The 16206-nt window shown below is 40.7% G+C and overlaps 1 protein-coding gene across 1 annotated transcript in view; it reads left to right on the top strand.

The window, feature by feature from the left end:
- Positions 1–16206, top strand: part of SMARCC1 (SWI/SNF related BAF chromatin remodeling complex subunit C1) — a gene marked incomplete at both ends in the record, with an annotated part of 94834 nt that overhangs the window by 37891 nt on the left and 40737 nt on the right. The window contains 7 exons of the mRNA XM_081996732.1: positions 581–652; positions 4673–4786; positions 5476–5629; positions 6105–6218; positions 8337–8396; positions 12570–12828; positions 13499–13660. Of these exons, the coding sequence (XP_081852858.1) occupies positions 581–652; positions 4673–4786; positions 5476–5629; positions 6105–6218; positions 8337–8396; positions 12570–12828; positions 13499–13660 (935 nt within the window). The remainder of the gene's footprint in view (positions 1–580; positions 653–4672; positions 4787–5475; positions 5630–6104; positions 6219–8336; positions 8397–12569; positions 12829–13498; positions 13661–16206) is intronic.

The following is a 16206-nucleotide window of genomic DNA, read 5'->3' as shown; positions in this document are numbered from 1 at the left end:
AATATGCATACTCTGGATTTTATTGTCCCAGTTGATCAGGGAGGTACTATCTACGTTCTTGAAGCCAGTCAGTCTTGCCACCAGTGAGCGTTGGTGATTACTGTAGACCCAACTTTGGAGTTGGACTCAAAGCACTTACTTGCATTCCCATCTTCTAAGCATATATTGTAAAAGCTTGGTTTCTTTGAGGTATTGGTACTTTGCTGAATGCTTGCATTAACGAGGTTGAAGAATAAAGATGCTCTGTCAGAATACAGAACTCATGAAGGTGCGGTTGAAAACGGGCTGCTGTTCAGTACTCTTCCTTCAGATTTTGATTAGGGCAGCGTTGGGTGCATAGTTTCGCTTCAATCAATGAATGAATTTTGTGGTGCTGTTTTAATGCTTATTTGATGAAAGTAGCATGGCCCTTTGAAATTTGCTTGAATACTAGGGGTTTTTAAATAGAAAAAAACAACAAAACCAAAAAAACTTGCTATTAATGTACTCCCTCAAAATAGTCATTTGAAGGTTTGTGGAGTACTCAGAGAGTAGTGGAATTCTTAGTATTTGGCATCTGAATTGTGTATTTTTGTTACAGTATTCATGTGATAGAACGTCGTGCTCTTCCTGAATTCTTCAATGGAAAAAACAAGTCCAAGACTCCAGAAATGTAAGTTGTGAATATAGGTGTGTAAGCGTTCAGCATGATAAAGGAGCTTTCAGTTTCATGAATCCTGTCGTCACTTCAGCTGTGCATGTGTTAAGCAGATACTGTCTGTAGGGGCGTGAAAGAAGGAAAGAGCACCTGTGCAAGCACTTCTTGTAGTCTGATAGTGTCTGTGCGCTATTGTATCAGAGCTAAAATTTGAAATATCAAAGTAATAGTTAATAGTGGTTATCCAGGAAAAACAAAACTAGTTTCTCCCAAGTAATATTGGAACAAATTCTTGCACTTTTTTATGTGGTACAAGACATGATTATCTTCCAGAGACATCTGAAAAAATCCATGATACTGTAGAAACTGAACAATCCTCCTTATTTTTCTCTCTCTTCTCATGCCATGCTATATTTTTGAGAGTCACGAGTTTTATATGTAAGCACTGATCACGGAGTTTATTGTAGGGTGCTGTGTCAGACTGTGGAATGGATTTTGCAGAGTTATCTGTGTTGATTTTGCAGTTCCCTGAGCAGCTGATGGGTAATTCTGAAAGTGCAGCTGGGGGTTGGAAAATGGATCTTCACAGGCCCGAGATATAACTGTGTGTTCAAATATTAGGTAGTCTGATTTAAATTGGAGAGCTGGAGTTGGGCATTGCAAGAAGAAAAAATTTTTTTTTCTTACATAGCTATTCCAAACCCTCTAGTGACATTTTAATTCTGCACGTGCCTGTTAAATCTAGGTGGAGTTCTCAGCTGAATTTAGATCTAGTTTGTACCTAGCTCATCTCCTTGTGGGATCTGGTATTTATCACAGAACTTAAGCGTTCTTAATTCAAAATTATACACACAGAGTTGTTCAAACAGCTTAAACAGCTTCCCTGAAGGTGTTTAAAATAAAAAAAAAAAAGCGCTGATTATTGTCTTGAGGTATTGCAGGTTTTTTAATACATCAAATTATTAACCTCTGATCTCACTTAGCAATGTAATGAGATAAGCTGCTGATTTTGCATCAAGTGCTTGTCTTGAGAATCTGCAAGGCTTGTTACATGCATTAGTAAAAGTACACCGTCCCTTCTCTGAGAAGTTTCTGTTATAACAGTAAACTTAGTTATTCAGAGCAATCTTGAACGGTGGTTGATTAAAGGAAGATAGTCAACATCAGGCTTTTGAACAATGTGCTTGTTAATTCTAATCCTAAAACCTCAGTGTTCACCAAAAAAAAAAATTTGAACACCATTGTATGCTTGTCAACTTGGACAGTGGAACTAGGCTGTTTGCGTTCACTTTATCTTGGTATCAAATCTTGGTCTAGTTGCAAAGCAGCTTTTGGAGATTTTAAAGCAATTTTCTGAATTGACTACTAAAGCATTTGAGGTATCTTCTCAGTACGTTGTTTTAACGTCAGCAAAGCTGTGCATTTTCATGCATAACACTTCTTCAAAGTAACTTTATTCCTCAGTGTCTTCCTAGTGCAAGTGACAGTGGCAATACCATCCTGCATTGCTCTTCCAGCAGGTAAACAAGGCAGACTTCAGAGAGAGCGTTCTTGTGCTTGAATCGCCTCTTCTCAGACGTGACCGATATTTTGTGAGGCTTCTGATCTAATCTGAGATAGGGATTAGAAACTAAGCTTTTTCAGCCTGAGAAGAGAAGGATTGGGAGACCTTATAGTTGTTGCCCAGTGCACAAGGAAGTTACTGAGCAGTCAGAGCCAGGTACATTACTGAGGTGTGTGCCAGGAGAAAAATAAGTCAAACTGAAACACAGCAAGTTCTGTCTTGATATAAGGGAGATTTTTTAACTCTGAAGAAGATGAAGCACTGGGGTGGGGCCCTGAGAAGATGGGAATGTTCATCCTTGGAGTTTTTCAGGCCTGGCTGGACAAAGTCTTAAGCAACCTGGTCAAAATTCAATGCTGACCATGGTTTGAGTAGGAGATTGTCTTGGAGACCTCCTGAGGTCCCTGGCACCCTGAATAATTTTTCAGTCTATAGTCTTTACTTGCAAATTCTCTACATGTCTGAATTGGAGAGGTAGCTGTAGCTGCATCATAGTGATTCCAAAATGTATTTGATCCAAAATGTATTTGACACTAACTCTGCTCCATCAGTTTTTACTGTTCAGCATATTTTTGTTTTGGGGTTTCTGGGGCTTGGTGTCTGAGACTGCAAGCAGGTTGAATTGTGGAAGAACACTTAACTTTCATATTTGCCATTGATGTGGTCATCGCATGTAATCCCATGCTTCCTTTTTCCGTTGACATCAGAACATCAGGTCTCCTGATACTGATCTGTGTGCTGCTACTGGTTATTGCCTATGAGTGAAGGAAATTAGGGACTTCCCTTCTGCCAATCCTCATGTTATCCTAGAGTTGTATTTTTGTTGCCATTTAGGGATTGTAGGAGTAGTGCATGGTCTTGGCTTTGTGTTTTCTTTTTAAATAAAATAGAAACATTCTTTTGAATGGAAATGTCTTGCCTCAGCCTAGTGTTCGGGCCAAACAAAATACCATGTTTCAAAACCTCACACAGGTTCATTCTTGTGACAGTAGTGCCCGGGGGATGGTTTCTGTCTTAACTAGTATTTTGTTAAAATCCCCTTTGACTTACCTATCATTTGTTGACAAGTTTTAGCTGATGTGTCATGTCACTGTCAAAACCAGACTCCCTTCAGGATAAACTTTAGGGATATTTCTGTCTTAGGCTTCTCTCTTCGCCTACTAATGTGACCTTAACTAATCAGTATTAAATTAATTTCTTCAGCCAAGACTGCTTTAAAGTACCTACTCTTGAGCAGGTGGCAACCAAGCTCTCTCCAGGAGCATTCAGAAATGTTCCTGAATAGTCCTCTCTGGAAGAAGCTCCCTTTTTGTTTCTTGCCTACCAAACATTCAGCATGGAGGAGCCAAGCATCTAGTTCCATAACTTTTTTCCAGCAAGTCTCATATATAATTTGGTCAGAATGAAGATGTGGGATTTTGGCAGGAATGTGTACTTCAAGCATCTGTCTGCTTATGTCTTGCCTGTGAAAGGCGTTGGTGTTCCATCTCTGCATGATTTATATTTTTGGTTACCAGCTGCTTTTGCACGTGAGACATCCCTGTCTTGAATTTTCCAAAGGCAGAAATCTGCTTATCATACACTGTTTGGAACACATCTTGGCATAGGATACTCACTTGTATGTGGCAGATTGGTTTTGTTCCATCTAAAGAACAGGGCTAGCAATAATTTCATGGTAGTTTATTTTGTTCTGAGCAACTTGTGTTAGGAAGCATTAGTACATTGCAGAAATTTACTGAAAAAGCCTGCGAAGCAATGTCTACAGTGCAGGAAACGGGCTGAACCGCAAAACCTGCTTACTTGGACTGTTGTGCACTGAAATACAGGACACTCACGGGGGTCGTTTCTGCTTTCGCTGTTCCCAGCTCAGTGAGTGGGGAGTGCAGTGCTGGCTTCTGGATTCTTGCCCTCTGCTTTTCAAAGATCTTGTCTTCTCCATTTTGCCGTTCTCTAACCTTTCCTTATTGATGTTTTTATGCATTAAGTCCACATGTAGAAACAGTAGTGTTCCATCCAGTGTACTGCTGCTGGGTTTGTGCACAGCTTTTTTCCTTTCAGGCTCACAGAGGGGGTTGCCAAGGATTATTTAGCCTATTTCCGTGGGAAGACCAGACCCTGTTAATTTTTTTTCTGCAGCTAGCAGTCTCTTGCGCGAGTATTTGGTTAGTGACTGAGCTACGGCAACTATTTGTGGGATTTGCAATTTAAGCGTGCTTCGATGTACTGCTAATCCAAACACAGATAATCCAGAACGAAACAATCTGGAAGAGATGGGTCTTACTCAGTATGTAAAAATAAATTGTACTTACCTGTTGCTTTTGATACTCATTCTTAAATTTCATCAATAAAAATTATCTGTTGGTGTTTGCTTGTCAGTAATACAGGTATCTGGAGAAGGTGAATCCTAAAATACATATTCTAAATTTTATTAGACATCAGTGTTCATGAACCACCTATCAATTGTCTTCCAGATACCTGGCTTACCGCAACTTCATGATTGACACCTATCGCTTAAACCCTCAAGAGTACTTGACCAGCACTGCCTGCAGAAGGAATCTGACTGGAGATGTGTGTGCCGTCATGAGGTAAAAGCCATGGATCTTTCAGCCACTGCCTTCTCTTTAACAAAAAGAAATAAGAGCTGCATTAGAAATCAAAATGCTCTGTCAGACTATTTTATACTATTTATTTGTAATATTCTGTCTGCTGAATCATGTCTACAGAGTTTGGATCTTATCTTGTGATTACTTAGGTTCTGCTGTTTAGTAAGTATGTGGAGTTTTTTCAGAAATTCCAGTTTTGCAAGTCAGTTTTGTCAGTTTTATGTTTCACCAGCCTTAAACTGTGAGGTGCAGCGGAGCCCTGGAAATTTGGAACTTGCTAAATGTCGATTCAGTGAAGAACAGCTCCAGATAGACGAGGGAAGAAAGCCAATGGTTGTGCAACCCTCACAGTCCATACATTGTCTGCAAATGGTTCTGTGCATGCAGCCCTAGCTTTGCTTTGCCTTTGTCCTTAATTAATTTCCTGTTGCCCATAACAAAAAATGTCATGTTTTGTTTTATGCAACATGCAAAAGTGCAGTCAAGTCTGCATAAAGCTCATACTGTGTCATTTGTATTGCTATTTGTGATTAGTGAAGGACTATAGAAGATTCGGGATCCGTGTTTGAGCCGGAAACATAAACTTCTTCTTTTGCTGTCGCCTTTCTGCAGTGTCAAGCATTAGCAAGGCTTTAGTTCTTCAGATTTTAATTTGTCACGTTCTTTCATAGAGTACATGCTTTTCTGGAGCAGTGGGGTCTCATTAACTACCAAGTGGATCCAGAAAGCCGTCCCATGGCAATGGGCCCTCCCCCTACTCCACATTTCAATGTGCTGGCTGATACGCCCTCGGGACTCATGCCTCTCCATATCCGCACTCCGCAGGTGAGCCCCACAGGTCGCACTAACGTGTGTTTGCTGTAGCTCTAGCCAGTGTCATTTAACATGTCAGCAGAACAGCTTGTGCGCGATTTGATTTGTAGGTGCCCCATCCCTGGGAACATCCCAGGTCAGGTTGGACGGGGCTCTGAGCAACCGGCTCTGGTTGGGGATGTCCCTGCTCATGGCAGGGTTGGACTAGATGGTCCTTACAGGTCCCTTCCAACCCAAAGATTCTATCATGATTCTATGAAGAAATGTTCCTTTTTTTTGTCCATGTGGGTTGAGAGTTTCAGGTAGTCAGAATTTCCAAAACAAATCTGCTAGCATTGTGAGCAAGTGATACTATGTAAAGTCATCTCTGTAGACTCATGTTCAACTTAGTTGTTCAGTCTGTGTTCTGCTTAACATTGGTTTGAAAACTTTGAATATCTTTCAGTTCCTGCCCCTCTCACCTTTCTCTTGTAATGTTTGTTCACAGATTCCAGCTGCTCAGCAGATGTTGAGTTTTCCTGAGAAAAATAAAGAGAAGCCTACTGATCTGCAGAACTTTGGACTTCGCACAGACATTTACTCAAAAAAGACTTTAGCAAAGGCAAGCATATTGGGATTTTCTTTCCCTTGTGCCTTCTGTTAAGGTTCCTTCCTCAAGTGTCCTTCACAAATGGACAGTGAAACAACTTCTGCTACTCTTACATTCCTGTTTTAGTATTCTTCCATCGCAACATAGGACGCTAAGATATGCGGTTGTGTAGGATATCCGATTTTATAGAGATAAAGACACATACCTATCCCAAGCTAGTCCATACTGCCAGTCTCCAGACACTGAACTCTTGTTATGTTATTGTATATTTTATCTGAATGGTTCAGAATCAACAAACTGTCCAATAATTCAATACAGAAACTGAGATCTTTCAGCAGATTCTGTTTTCCAAGTCTGAGCAGGGTTTTCCAGACTGAGAGAACTAGTAAGTTGCTTGATTACAAAAGGTGTCACAAAACCATTGCAGGGAATGTTTTAGCACCATCATTGCAATGTGTTGTATTGGCTGGTTCAGGTTCTGAGATACCGTTGCAGTGGTGTCAGCAATTCCGTAACCTGTTGCCTTTAACTCCTCCTAAGGCCTGATTACCTGTGTATGTACCTGACAGTGCTTGGAGCTATTGCAGGGGTGCTTGGGCTGGCATCAGGCTAATTCTGTCTTAATTGGTTTCTGTAAGTACAGTGTTCATTGTCCGAAGAGATCATGAGATAATTGTTTAAAAAAACAACAACAAAACCAGAACGCAAGAGATCAGTGTTTATTTATAAAGCCTGATTCCATATCACATTTCATGGAGTGACTTTTTCACTTAATGTGGGGAGGTATAAATATTCACCAAATTAATGAATCTCTTACTGGTTCTAGACTCTGGTTCTGTTTACAAGCATCTATGCCAATGAACTTGAGCAGATCTGTTTGCAGAAATTTATTACCGTTTTTGCTTTATGTGTGGCAGTTGCTTTTTTGGCTGTTCATATCAGCCTGTTTGAAAACTGATCAGCTGCTGGATGACTCACTTTGATTAATGTTCTCTGTGCCTTAATGATCTGTTTGAAATGCATCTTGAGACAGGATAGATTTCCTTATCTTAAATACCCTTTTGGTGTGCTCTTGCACAGAGACATCCCATCTAGACAAGGTTCCTTCATAAGCAGGTGCCAAGCAGCTTTTGTCTTTATTTGACATGTGATGGATTAGGGTGTCTAATCACTGAAGGGGAGGTTTTCACCAAAAGTTTTGTAACTTTAAGGATAAATCTCAGGAGTTAACCATGAGGTATAGATTTGGGAGCAGCAACCCTTGGAGCAAGAGATTGCTAAATATGCAGATTATCTTGCTGTAATTACTTAGTCTTTTCAGATGGCTTATCTCATTTGTAAAGATTTTTCATTTTTTAAACTCAGTCACTGCTTTTAGGTGAACTTTTTTTTGGACTAGCATGCACCTTGCACAGTCCAGTCTGTCTGCCTTGGAAGCAGAGGTTTGATGGGGGATAAAGTTATGTTGACATAAACCCTGTTCTGTTGAGAAAGGTGCCCTTTAAGCTGAGAGAATCCCAGGTGTGCCTGAATCGAGTAACACCGTCTCCTCAACAGAGAGCAGCCTCCTTCGGCTGTACGGCAGCTGGTGAGGGGGTTAGATATTCCGTTGTGTCCGTTGGCTGCTGCTGTCCTTTGGTGTGAACTGTAGAATGCTTTGTGCAAACTGCTCCGTTCTTGGCTTAATTCTACTGGCTGAAGTCAAGCTGACCAGAATTCCATCAGTACTCCTAAGGATTTTTATTATTTAGGAAAATCCGCTTTTCTGTTTGCTGTATGTGCAAAGATAGCTGGGAGCCTGGAGAAAAGGGTGCCAAACCACCTTGCTTTGGCTTGGCATAAAAGAGGAGTTGCAGGCTCTCCTAGACATGTTGGGAAGGTGGGATCTGTAGCTCCAAGCCTCCACAGAGACTGCAGGAATGTACTCCCCTGCATGCCTTAGCTACGTAAGAATCGTGTGAACTAACCCTCTGTACGAGGTAACCAGGGGCTGGTTACCTGTAGTAGGAAGGCTGTGAAAGGTACATGTTTGAGTGGATTCTTCTCCTTTCTTTCTTAATGTTTTCTTCTGAAACGTTCTGTGCAAAAAAGACCTGTATTTCACTTTTCCCCCCACCCCATCTGTTCTAGAGTAAAGGTGCCAGTGCTGGAAGAGAATGGACAGAACAAGAGACATTGCTGCTATTAGAAGTAAGTACATGAGGGCAAAACCAAAGGCTGGGAAACCAAAACGTGCAGGATATTACATGCTCTAAAAACCTACATGTAGGTTAATTTTTTTTCAAGTGGAGTTAGATGACAGCTGCATGCTTTTACAGAAACTGGAATAGCAAAGCAGAGTTTGTAGTGGGAAGCAACCTCTTGGGACTTGACTTGTAGCTGGAGGAGGGGGGTGGTTGAGTATCTGTGTATACGAGGCTGCTGTTTTGTTATGGTTATTGCTTTTAAACTGGTAAAAGGTTACAGCTCTCCCTCTAAACCATATCTCTTATTTGACCATTGTGGCAGTAACGTCTGTATAGTAGAGGGGCTTCATATACTTTAAGGTTCAGCTCTATCTGACTTGTATCTGCAAACCAGAAATAAAGTGTTTAAGAATGTTTGCATAAACTCAAGAACAGATCTTGCAGTGCAGAGAGGTCTTCTCATTAAACACCGGTTACTGACAGTATGAAATAAATGTCCTTCAAATACTGGTTTACCTGCCACTAAGATAAATACTGATAATCTTTACAGGTTCCTGGCTATGCCATAGCACGTAAGGGAAATGGAAAATTTTTGAAGGTTAAATTGTTAAGAAACAATTGAGGCTGTTTCCTGGCTCCTGCCACTAAGAAGGGAAGCTCTTTATTTGGCAGCTCTTTAATCCCATACATACACTCATTCCTTTTGCCACATAGCTGCACTTGACATATTCTTTAAGCTTTTTCCAGAAGTCTACAAGAAATATATGAGGTGACTCAAATCACATTGTTACTGTAAAAATGAGGTCAAAGAACTGTTAGCACACTAGAATCCGGTCTTTGTCCCCACATTGCTTAATTTGATGCTCTTGAACCACATGGTAATTGTCAGGTCTCTTGGAATTCCAGTCTAGGGTGAAAACCATCATGTGAGGTGCACTGCAGAAGTATGTTCTGGTCTTTCACGCTGACATCAGGGCAGCATTGTTTTTCATAGTGCTTTGTAAGAAGAATAATCTCGGTGGCCTGAAATAATTTATGTGCTGCCACTTCCTATAAAGAAATTACCATCTACCTAGCTTTCTTTTACAGGGACATTTTCTTAACGTAGCACAGTTGGGAGGTTGATTCCTCCCCCCTCCACCTTTTATGTAATTCAGGCTTCTGGTATAAGAATTCCAGTTTTGGGGGTTTTTGGGTTTGTGTGGTTTTACTTGCAGAGAGAGCTTAAAGCAGGCTGCAATTGCGTGATTGTTCTGGCTTTTTTGTCTTTACATGTGTCAGTAAACCCATTGAAAAGTTAATTTCATAAGGAAAAGCATGGACAATGGATCTTGACAGTGCTTGACGGTGCTGAACAATACTCAGCTTCTGTGTGTGGCTTCTTTTCTCTGAGCTAGCCAAAGTGCCTCATCAGCAGCATGCTTTGATTCAGCCTTCACTGATATGGAAGGGTGTTCATCAAGTAGCTAAAATAGATATTATTTTTTTAATGTTAGGTTGGTACATACTGTTTCGCTGATACTTTTCTGTTGGCACGTGGAAAAATTTTGCTTGTAGGGTGAAAAGAGCAAAGATGTCTTTCATATTGTATGGAGAAACGATGAATATCTTGATACGCTAGCTTCTTTGCTTACTAGTATTAATATTTAAAATTCATTCTTTCGTATGTTTGTAGCTTATGGTCTTACATAGCAAGTAGTAGCCTAATGAAATAATCCAGATGACACATTCTTCTTTGTTTTAAAAAAGACAAACAAAAAAACCCCTAAGTCTTGAGATTACAATTTTATTTAATGTGAGTTTAAATTAATAATGTATTTCTTCTTTGTGGTTTTAACCTATGAATAAATCAGTGAAGAGTATATCAGTTCAAGCATAAGTAATTTGGCTGTAACAAGCCAGCTCAGTCCAATTAAATCCTCGGGGTAGCTTTGGGCAAATATATATGCAGTGAAGTTCCAAAGAATAATCTTATCGAAAATAATTATTGTCCTTAAGCCTGTTGACTGAACGAACTGGGGGGAGGAAATACCGTTTCCCTCCCAGAATCATCTTCCCCTCTGCAGTGCTTCTCCGTATCTCCACGGAGATTCTTGCATCAAGTGCATTCTCGGCTTTTTATAGTAAGGACAATTATTGTGAGAGCTAGTGTGTCTAGCAGGAAAATAACAAGCAATGAAGGAGAATGAGCAAAAAAACCCTGCGTGCCATGAAAAGCAGAGCTGATCTAATATGCTAGTGTGATTAAAAATGGATAGACAGTGACACATGACTCGCAGCACAGAGATGAAATTAGGAGAAGTGAAATGAAGGTTGAATGTTGAATAAATATTTCCCCCCAAGTATGACCTAGTGAACTAAGCAGTTTCTCATTTCTTTAAACACTTGGGCAAGATCAGACAGAGGTCAGGAGAACAGTTTGTAAGCAGTTAAGGAGCAGGGAACCAGTGGCCTTCTGAAGATATGTTGGGGGGTTTTCCCTCCTCCTCGTGCAGCTGAAGCAGTGAGACCTTGCTATGAGAGAGACAAGCTTAAAATTTCAGCCAGGTAAAGCTTAAATGGCTTTCAGGTCAGGGGCAAAAAAGCTCCACCTGCTGCAGGCAACTTGATCTCTTTTTTTCTCTGATTTTTCAGAGATCTTTAACACCCTTGGCTTTAACTCGTCTGTCCTTTTAGTTAGTCTGCTTCCACATCTTTGAAAAGATGCTGAGTTTGCATTTTTCCCCAGCTGACCTTAAACATCCATGACATGCCCAAGGGTCCTGTTCAGGTAGATTACTTTGTCTTTAAATAATTGTTGTAGCTTATGTTTTAGCTGCAAAAACACTAAAATGCTTTTCCTCCAGACTGGTGAAGTCAGAACTGCTGTGAAGAAAACAGCATGTTTGGAAACTCCTGGAATTTTTTTTTTTAATATTTATTGTTGATAAAAAAAGACTGATTTATGTCTAGTCCTTCAGGCGAATGTCTTCTGAATGCACAACCATCACATATATAGTAACCGGAAATATCTCTTATATATATAGTAACTGGAAATGTCCCTTTCCATGCTGGGGAACTCAACACATGAGGCTACTGGCTCAGTTTCTGACTTCTGTGTGTCACTAGTAACTGCTGAACCCCCCCGCATGTTAACTTTGTGTACTTGTGTCTACTACTCAGACCTGTTGGATACGCCCTCATCATGATGTCTGCAGATACAGTCCAGCTCTCAATTCTGCCTTTATGCTGTGAAGGGTTGTGCGTGTGGAAAGTGAAGTCAGTCTTGTGTGTTACCCTGAAGGCTGAGATTTCTGGTAATTCTCAGCCTTGTGGGAAAGATTTCAACTATGGAAAAGCCAATTAACTTAATTTGTTCTTAACATTGACACTTAAATGGGCATATTGCTTATTTTGGAAACTCCGTTGTCATGAGTAGTTAGGGAGGAGGATGATTTGTTTGCCTTCTGAAACACGTTGCACCTGCAAATAGCTGCCTTGAAGTCCAAGGCAGCCCGCCTGACGGCTGCAAGTCGGTAAGGACATGTCATAGGGGTCCTCCGAGCAGTCTGATGATACCCACTTCAAACTCTGCGCGTCCCCTTCCTGCCTTCATGATACAGAGTATTTTCCTCTTTTTTTTTTTTTCCCCCTGGTGCTGTTTCATTTTCATAACATCTGTTGGATGTAAAAACTGGGCTTCACCATCATAGCTAGTGTGAAATAAAGACTCTTCCTGCCCCAAAGAGCTTAGTGTGTGTAAGACATAAATGAGAGAACACAGGAGTGTCCTCAGGGGGGGTGGTTATGGGAATTAAAAGAATTGGTGAGACTTCGTAGGGTAAGCAGACTTACTTCTCTGTAAAGCTTTTAATGTGAAAGCAAAATGGGGAAACAGTAACTATGCAAATATGATGAGTAAATCAAAAATCTTCTGACAATTCTTTTGATAAAGTAACAGCATGAAGCTCATGTGATGATCCCTGCAGCTTAAATTTAACTAATGTCCCAGTGAGATGTTCATATTTCTTCTGCAGAATAATTTTACTACCAGGAAAAACCACAATTTTAAATAGCTGCCTGATCCCGATTTACTGTTCTGTTACCAAAATAACTAGTATTGAAAAATCTTTTTGTATAAAGTAGGGTTTTTCCCCCCCCGAGTAGTCAATGCATAGACAATTTTTGTCTTTTGCAGGCTCTGGAGATGTACAAAGATGACTGGAACAAGGTCTCAGAGCACGTTGGGAGCCGTACCCAAGATGAGTGCATTCTCCATTTCCTGAGACTCCCGATCGAAGACCCCTATTTGGAGAACTCTGATGCGTCTCTGGGCCCGCTGGCGTACCAGCCTGTACCTTTCAGCCAGTCTGGCAATCCGGTGATGAGTACCGTTGCTTTTCTGGCATCGGTGGTGGATCCCCGGGTGGCATCAGCTGCAGCAAAGGCTGCCTTAGGTATGAGTTTGCCCCAGCAAATTTTTTCGCCTGGTCTCCATAACTTTGCTTTCTTAGTCTGCTCTTAAAATTGACTATTTCTAGAGTTTCTTAAGGATGAGTAGTAAGTTGTAAAAAGAAATGTGCATGTATGCGGAAAATGGGTCTACTGATACCAGTTTTGTGTTCTGTTACTGACACTGACAATTTACAGGCCAGTTAGAATAGCTCTTAAAGGCCACTGAATGTCTAAAGATGGCTTGCGTTGCCCATTGGTGCTCGTTGACTACAGGTAGTGTTTGCAAGCACCACCTGGTAGTTGGTGTTACTGTGACCACTGTCACTCGTTTAGCTACGGGTAGATGCACAATGCTAAACTTCCAGTTTTCCTGTTCTACTTGTGTGAAATCACTTTATTTCACACAGTTACATGAGTCCTTTAAGAAACGTGATGAAATAGTTCCTTTCACTTGTTTCCTTATTTTTCCACATAAAAGACAATTTTATATAATTGTCTTTCCTACCATATTTCAGAGAGAAAATTAACTACCTGATGTGAAAAGAAGGAACTTGCATATTTGAGAATTCCCTTTGTCACGAGATTTACCTGCACATTGATGGAAGAAAATCGTAACTTTTAATTTGCCATAAAACCCTCATAATGTAACGTTTTCTGTGTCATTTCTAACAGAGGAATTTTCTCGAGTCAGAGAGGAGGTACCACTGGAGCTTGTTGAGGCTCATGTAAAGAAAGTACAGGAAGCAGCAAGAGCCTCTGGGAAGGTCGATCCAACATATGGACTAGAGAGCAGCTGCATTGCTGGGACGGGTCCAGATGAACCGGAGAAAATCGGTAGGCTGTCCATCAAAATGCAGAAATTTCTGCAGATGAGGTTCCTTAAGCATTTTCTTCTGACTCATAATAAACCATAAGTTCGCCTCCAATACGAGATGGGAATCGTGGGTAAGGAGAGTGTCCCCGGTCATTCCACTTCTACTTGTTGCAGGATTGTTAACTCTTGATGCTGAGTTAATGAACTTAGGACCACGTGTGGTTTTAGCCATTTGTTTTCTTACTCTGACTGAATAGAAATGCTGTTTCTTGGGATGCATAGAGTTGAGTGAGTAAAAATACCAGAGCAGAACATTTCATGTCAATGCTGTGGGTATTAAGAGTAGTTAGAGGATGCTGCCTTTCTAGCATTCTAGTTATGATAAAGCAAACTGAGATTTATTGGCTCTTTGTGCTGCAGCTGAATCTATAAAGTTATAGCACACCTTTTGGTAACCAGTTTTAATGTAAGTCGTGTGCTCTGAGTACATTGCTAACAGTGGTGGTAGCAGAAGAGGAACTTTTTATTAAATGATGGACAGGTACACAATAATGCCGCAGTTCTTGGCTCTGGTGGTTGTACGTTACACTGCCATACTAACAAGCTCTCCTTTTAGAGCTCGGTGCCAGTTCAGCTGCTCTCTGTAGTATTCAGCAGGTACTCTGAGATAAAGTCTGTTATCTGAAACTTTGACAGGTGCAAATTTTTTATTCATTACTATGGAGAGTAAAAGCATATCTTGTAACTCCCTATAAAGTGAAACCACTTGGCATAACCCTTTCTGTTTAACTCTTATTTTGGTTTTCCCACCACAGTAAAATGGAGACACACAGTTTGCTACATACCTACTGACTTTCTCAAAGACTTTCACCTCTTTAGTTTGGTACAAGTCTACCAACTTGTCTGTAGATCTTTATTTTTCTCTCTAGCATTGTTGGCTGCTGCTTTGTTCAGCTTATCGCAAATCATTTTAGTGAGTTTAGTGACTAGATATTTAAAGGTATGTATAGCTTTGGGTAAAGCTGAACTGAACATAATCTAGATTGACTGGAAGGTTTGATTTGGGCTGTGCTTGTGCATCTCATAGTTGGCCTGCTGTCACCCCGTCTAGAGACATGAGCAAGGTGCCAGATTGTGTGATGGGATCGTAAGGGACCTGTGTGTACTCCTGCTGTTCAGTTATTGACTGCTAGTCATAAAAGTGAAGATGCACGTCTACTATTTATGGTACTTAATGTCCGTTGTAAAGCTACACTTTTAAATCAGATTTATAAGTACCACCTAACTCATGAAGATATTTTTAAAATGGACAAGAAATTAACAGACCCCTCAATCCTTCTGCCACATTTTTCAGTTCTAGGCTCAGTGGGATAGACTTGATGTGGGCAGCTCGGTGCTTTGGGAAGATGTGGCGTATGTGCTGGAAGGGGAATGCTATCATCTGGAATATCTGCTTCTCCCTGTTCTGCAGGGCTCTGTTATGCAAAACTGACAGCAAGCATTGAAGCGCTGTTGAAAGGGCAAAGCTTTCGGGTTTATTTTCAAGTCTGCTATTAAACAAATCTAGGTGTTATTCCATCAGGGACTAAGTTTAATTTGATAGTTATTTTAAAATAAGCTCAGCTTAACTTAAATTTTTCTTCCTGGGGTTTTGGTTTCGCTTTTCCATATTCTCCAAGTAGAGGCGATACTGTAGCATGTTAAGGACCTCTGCAACATACATGCTACTTTGAGTCTTAATTCTTAATCCTGCCGCATGACCGTGGAAGTTTACCACTGCTAGGCTGCAGGTTAGCCCTTTTTCTAGGAGAATTTGTGCACAAGTTGCAAATAGAGATTTGGAAATGCTTGTCATTTAATACGAGGAGTTGGAGAGCAGATGACCATAACATGATTATTTCTCAGTGAGCTGCGTGGTGAGTTCTAGAAGTAATACTGTCCTGTTATAGTTAATGCGATTTGTATTGGGCTGTGACTAATGGAATAAATTAGGACAACAGCAGATGGTTCTCCCTGGGGGAGCTGCTCAGCAAGAGTGAACTGGGTCACTCAACAATCTGTGGTGTCTTCCACCTCCAAAACAGCTTTGCGCTGGGGGACATGGGGGAATCCATCGCTTGCACTTGCGGAGGTGTGCTTAATGCGTTGAAGTATAGTGGTGTGGTATGCATCTGCTGAAATGGAGCTGTTTTTGCATACCTAGACCTGAAGTTTTATATTTAAATGGCACTATGGAGAACTGAAAATACCTACTTAGGGTTCCATACTATAATTAAAGTTCATCAGTTGTTGTATTTTAGAAATAAAATTATATCACAGCTCTGTAATAATTTAAAAGCTCTTCAGATTGGTGAATTACAGGCAATATGGGACGCAAAAGGGGAAAATATGACTGGAACAGATTGCAGGAGCTTACATTAATATCCAAGAATCTCCTCTTAAGTCTTTTATTGTTAGTTTCTCTGAAAGCTGATGGTGGTTCCTTTTAGATTGGTACAGTAAGGCTTCAGTAGAGTTCCGAGGAGACTCAAGTGGTTCAGGTGCTGTGGTGTGAGCATGGTAGACG

The sequence above is a fragment of the Phaethon aethereus genome (genome assembly GCF_964289735.1).
Source record: "Phaethon aethereus genome assembly, chromosome: 2".
NCBI lineage: Eukaryota > Metazoa > Chordata > Aves > Phaethontiformes > Phaethontidae > Phaethon > Phaethon aethereus.
This window is presented reverse-complemented; position numbering and strand designations above follow the sequence as displayed.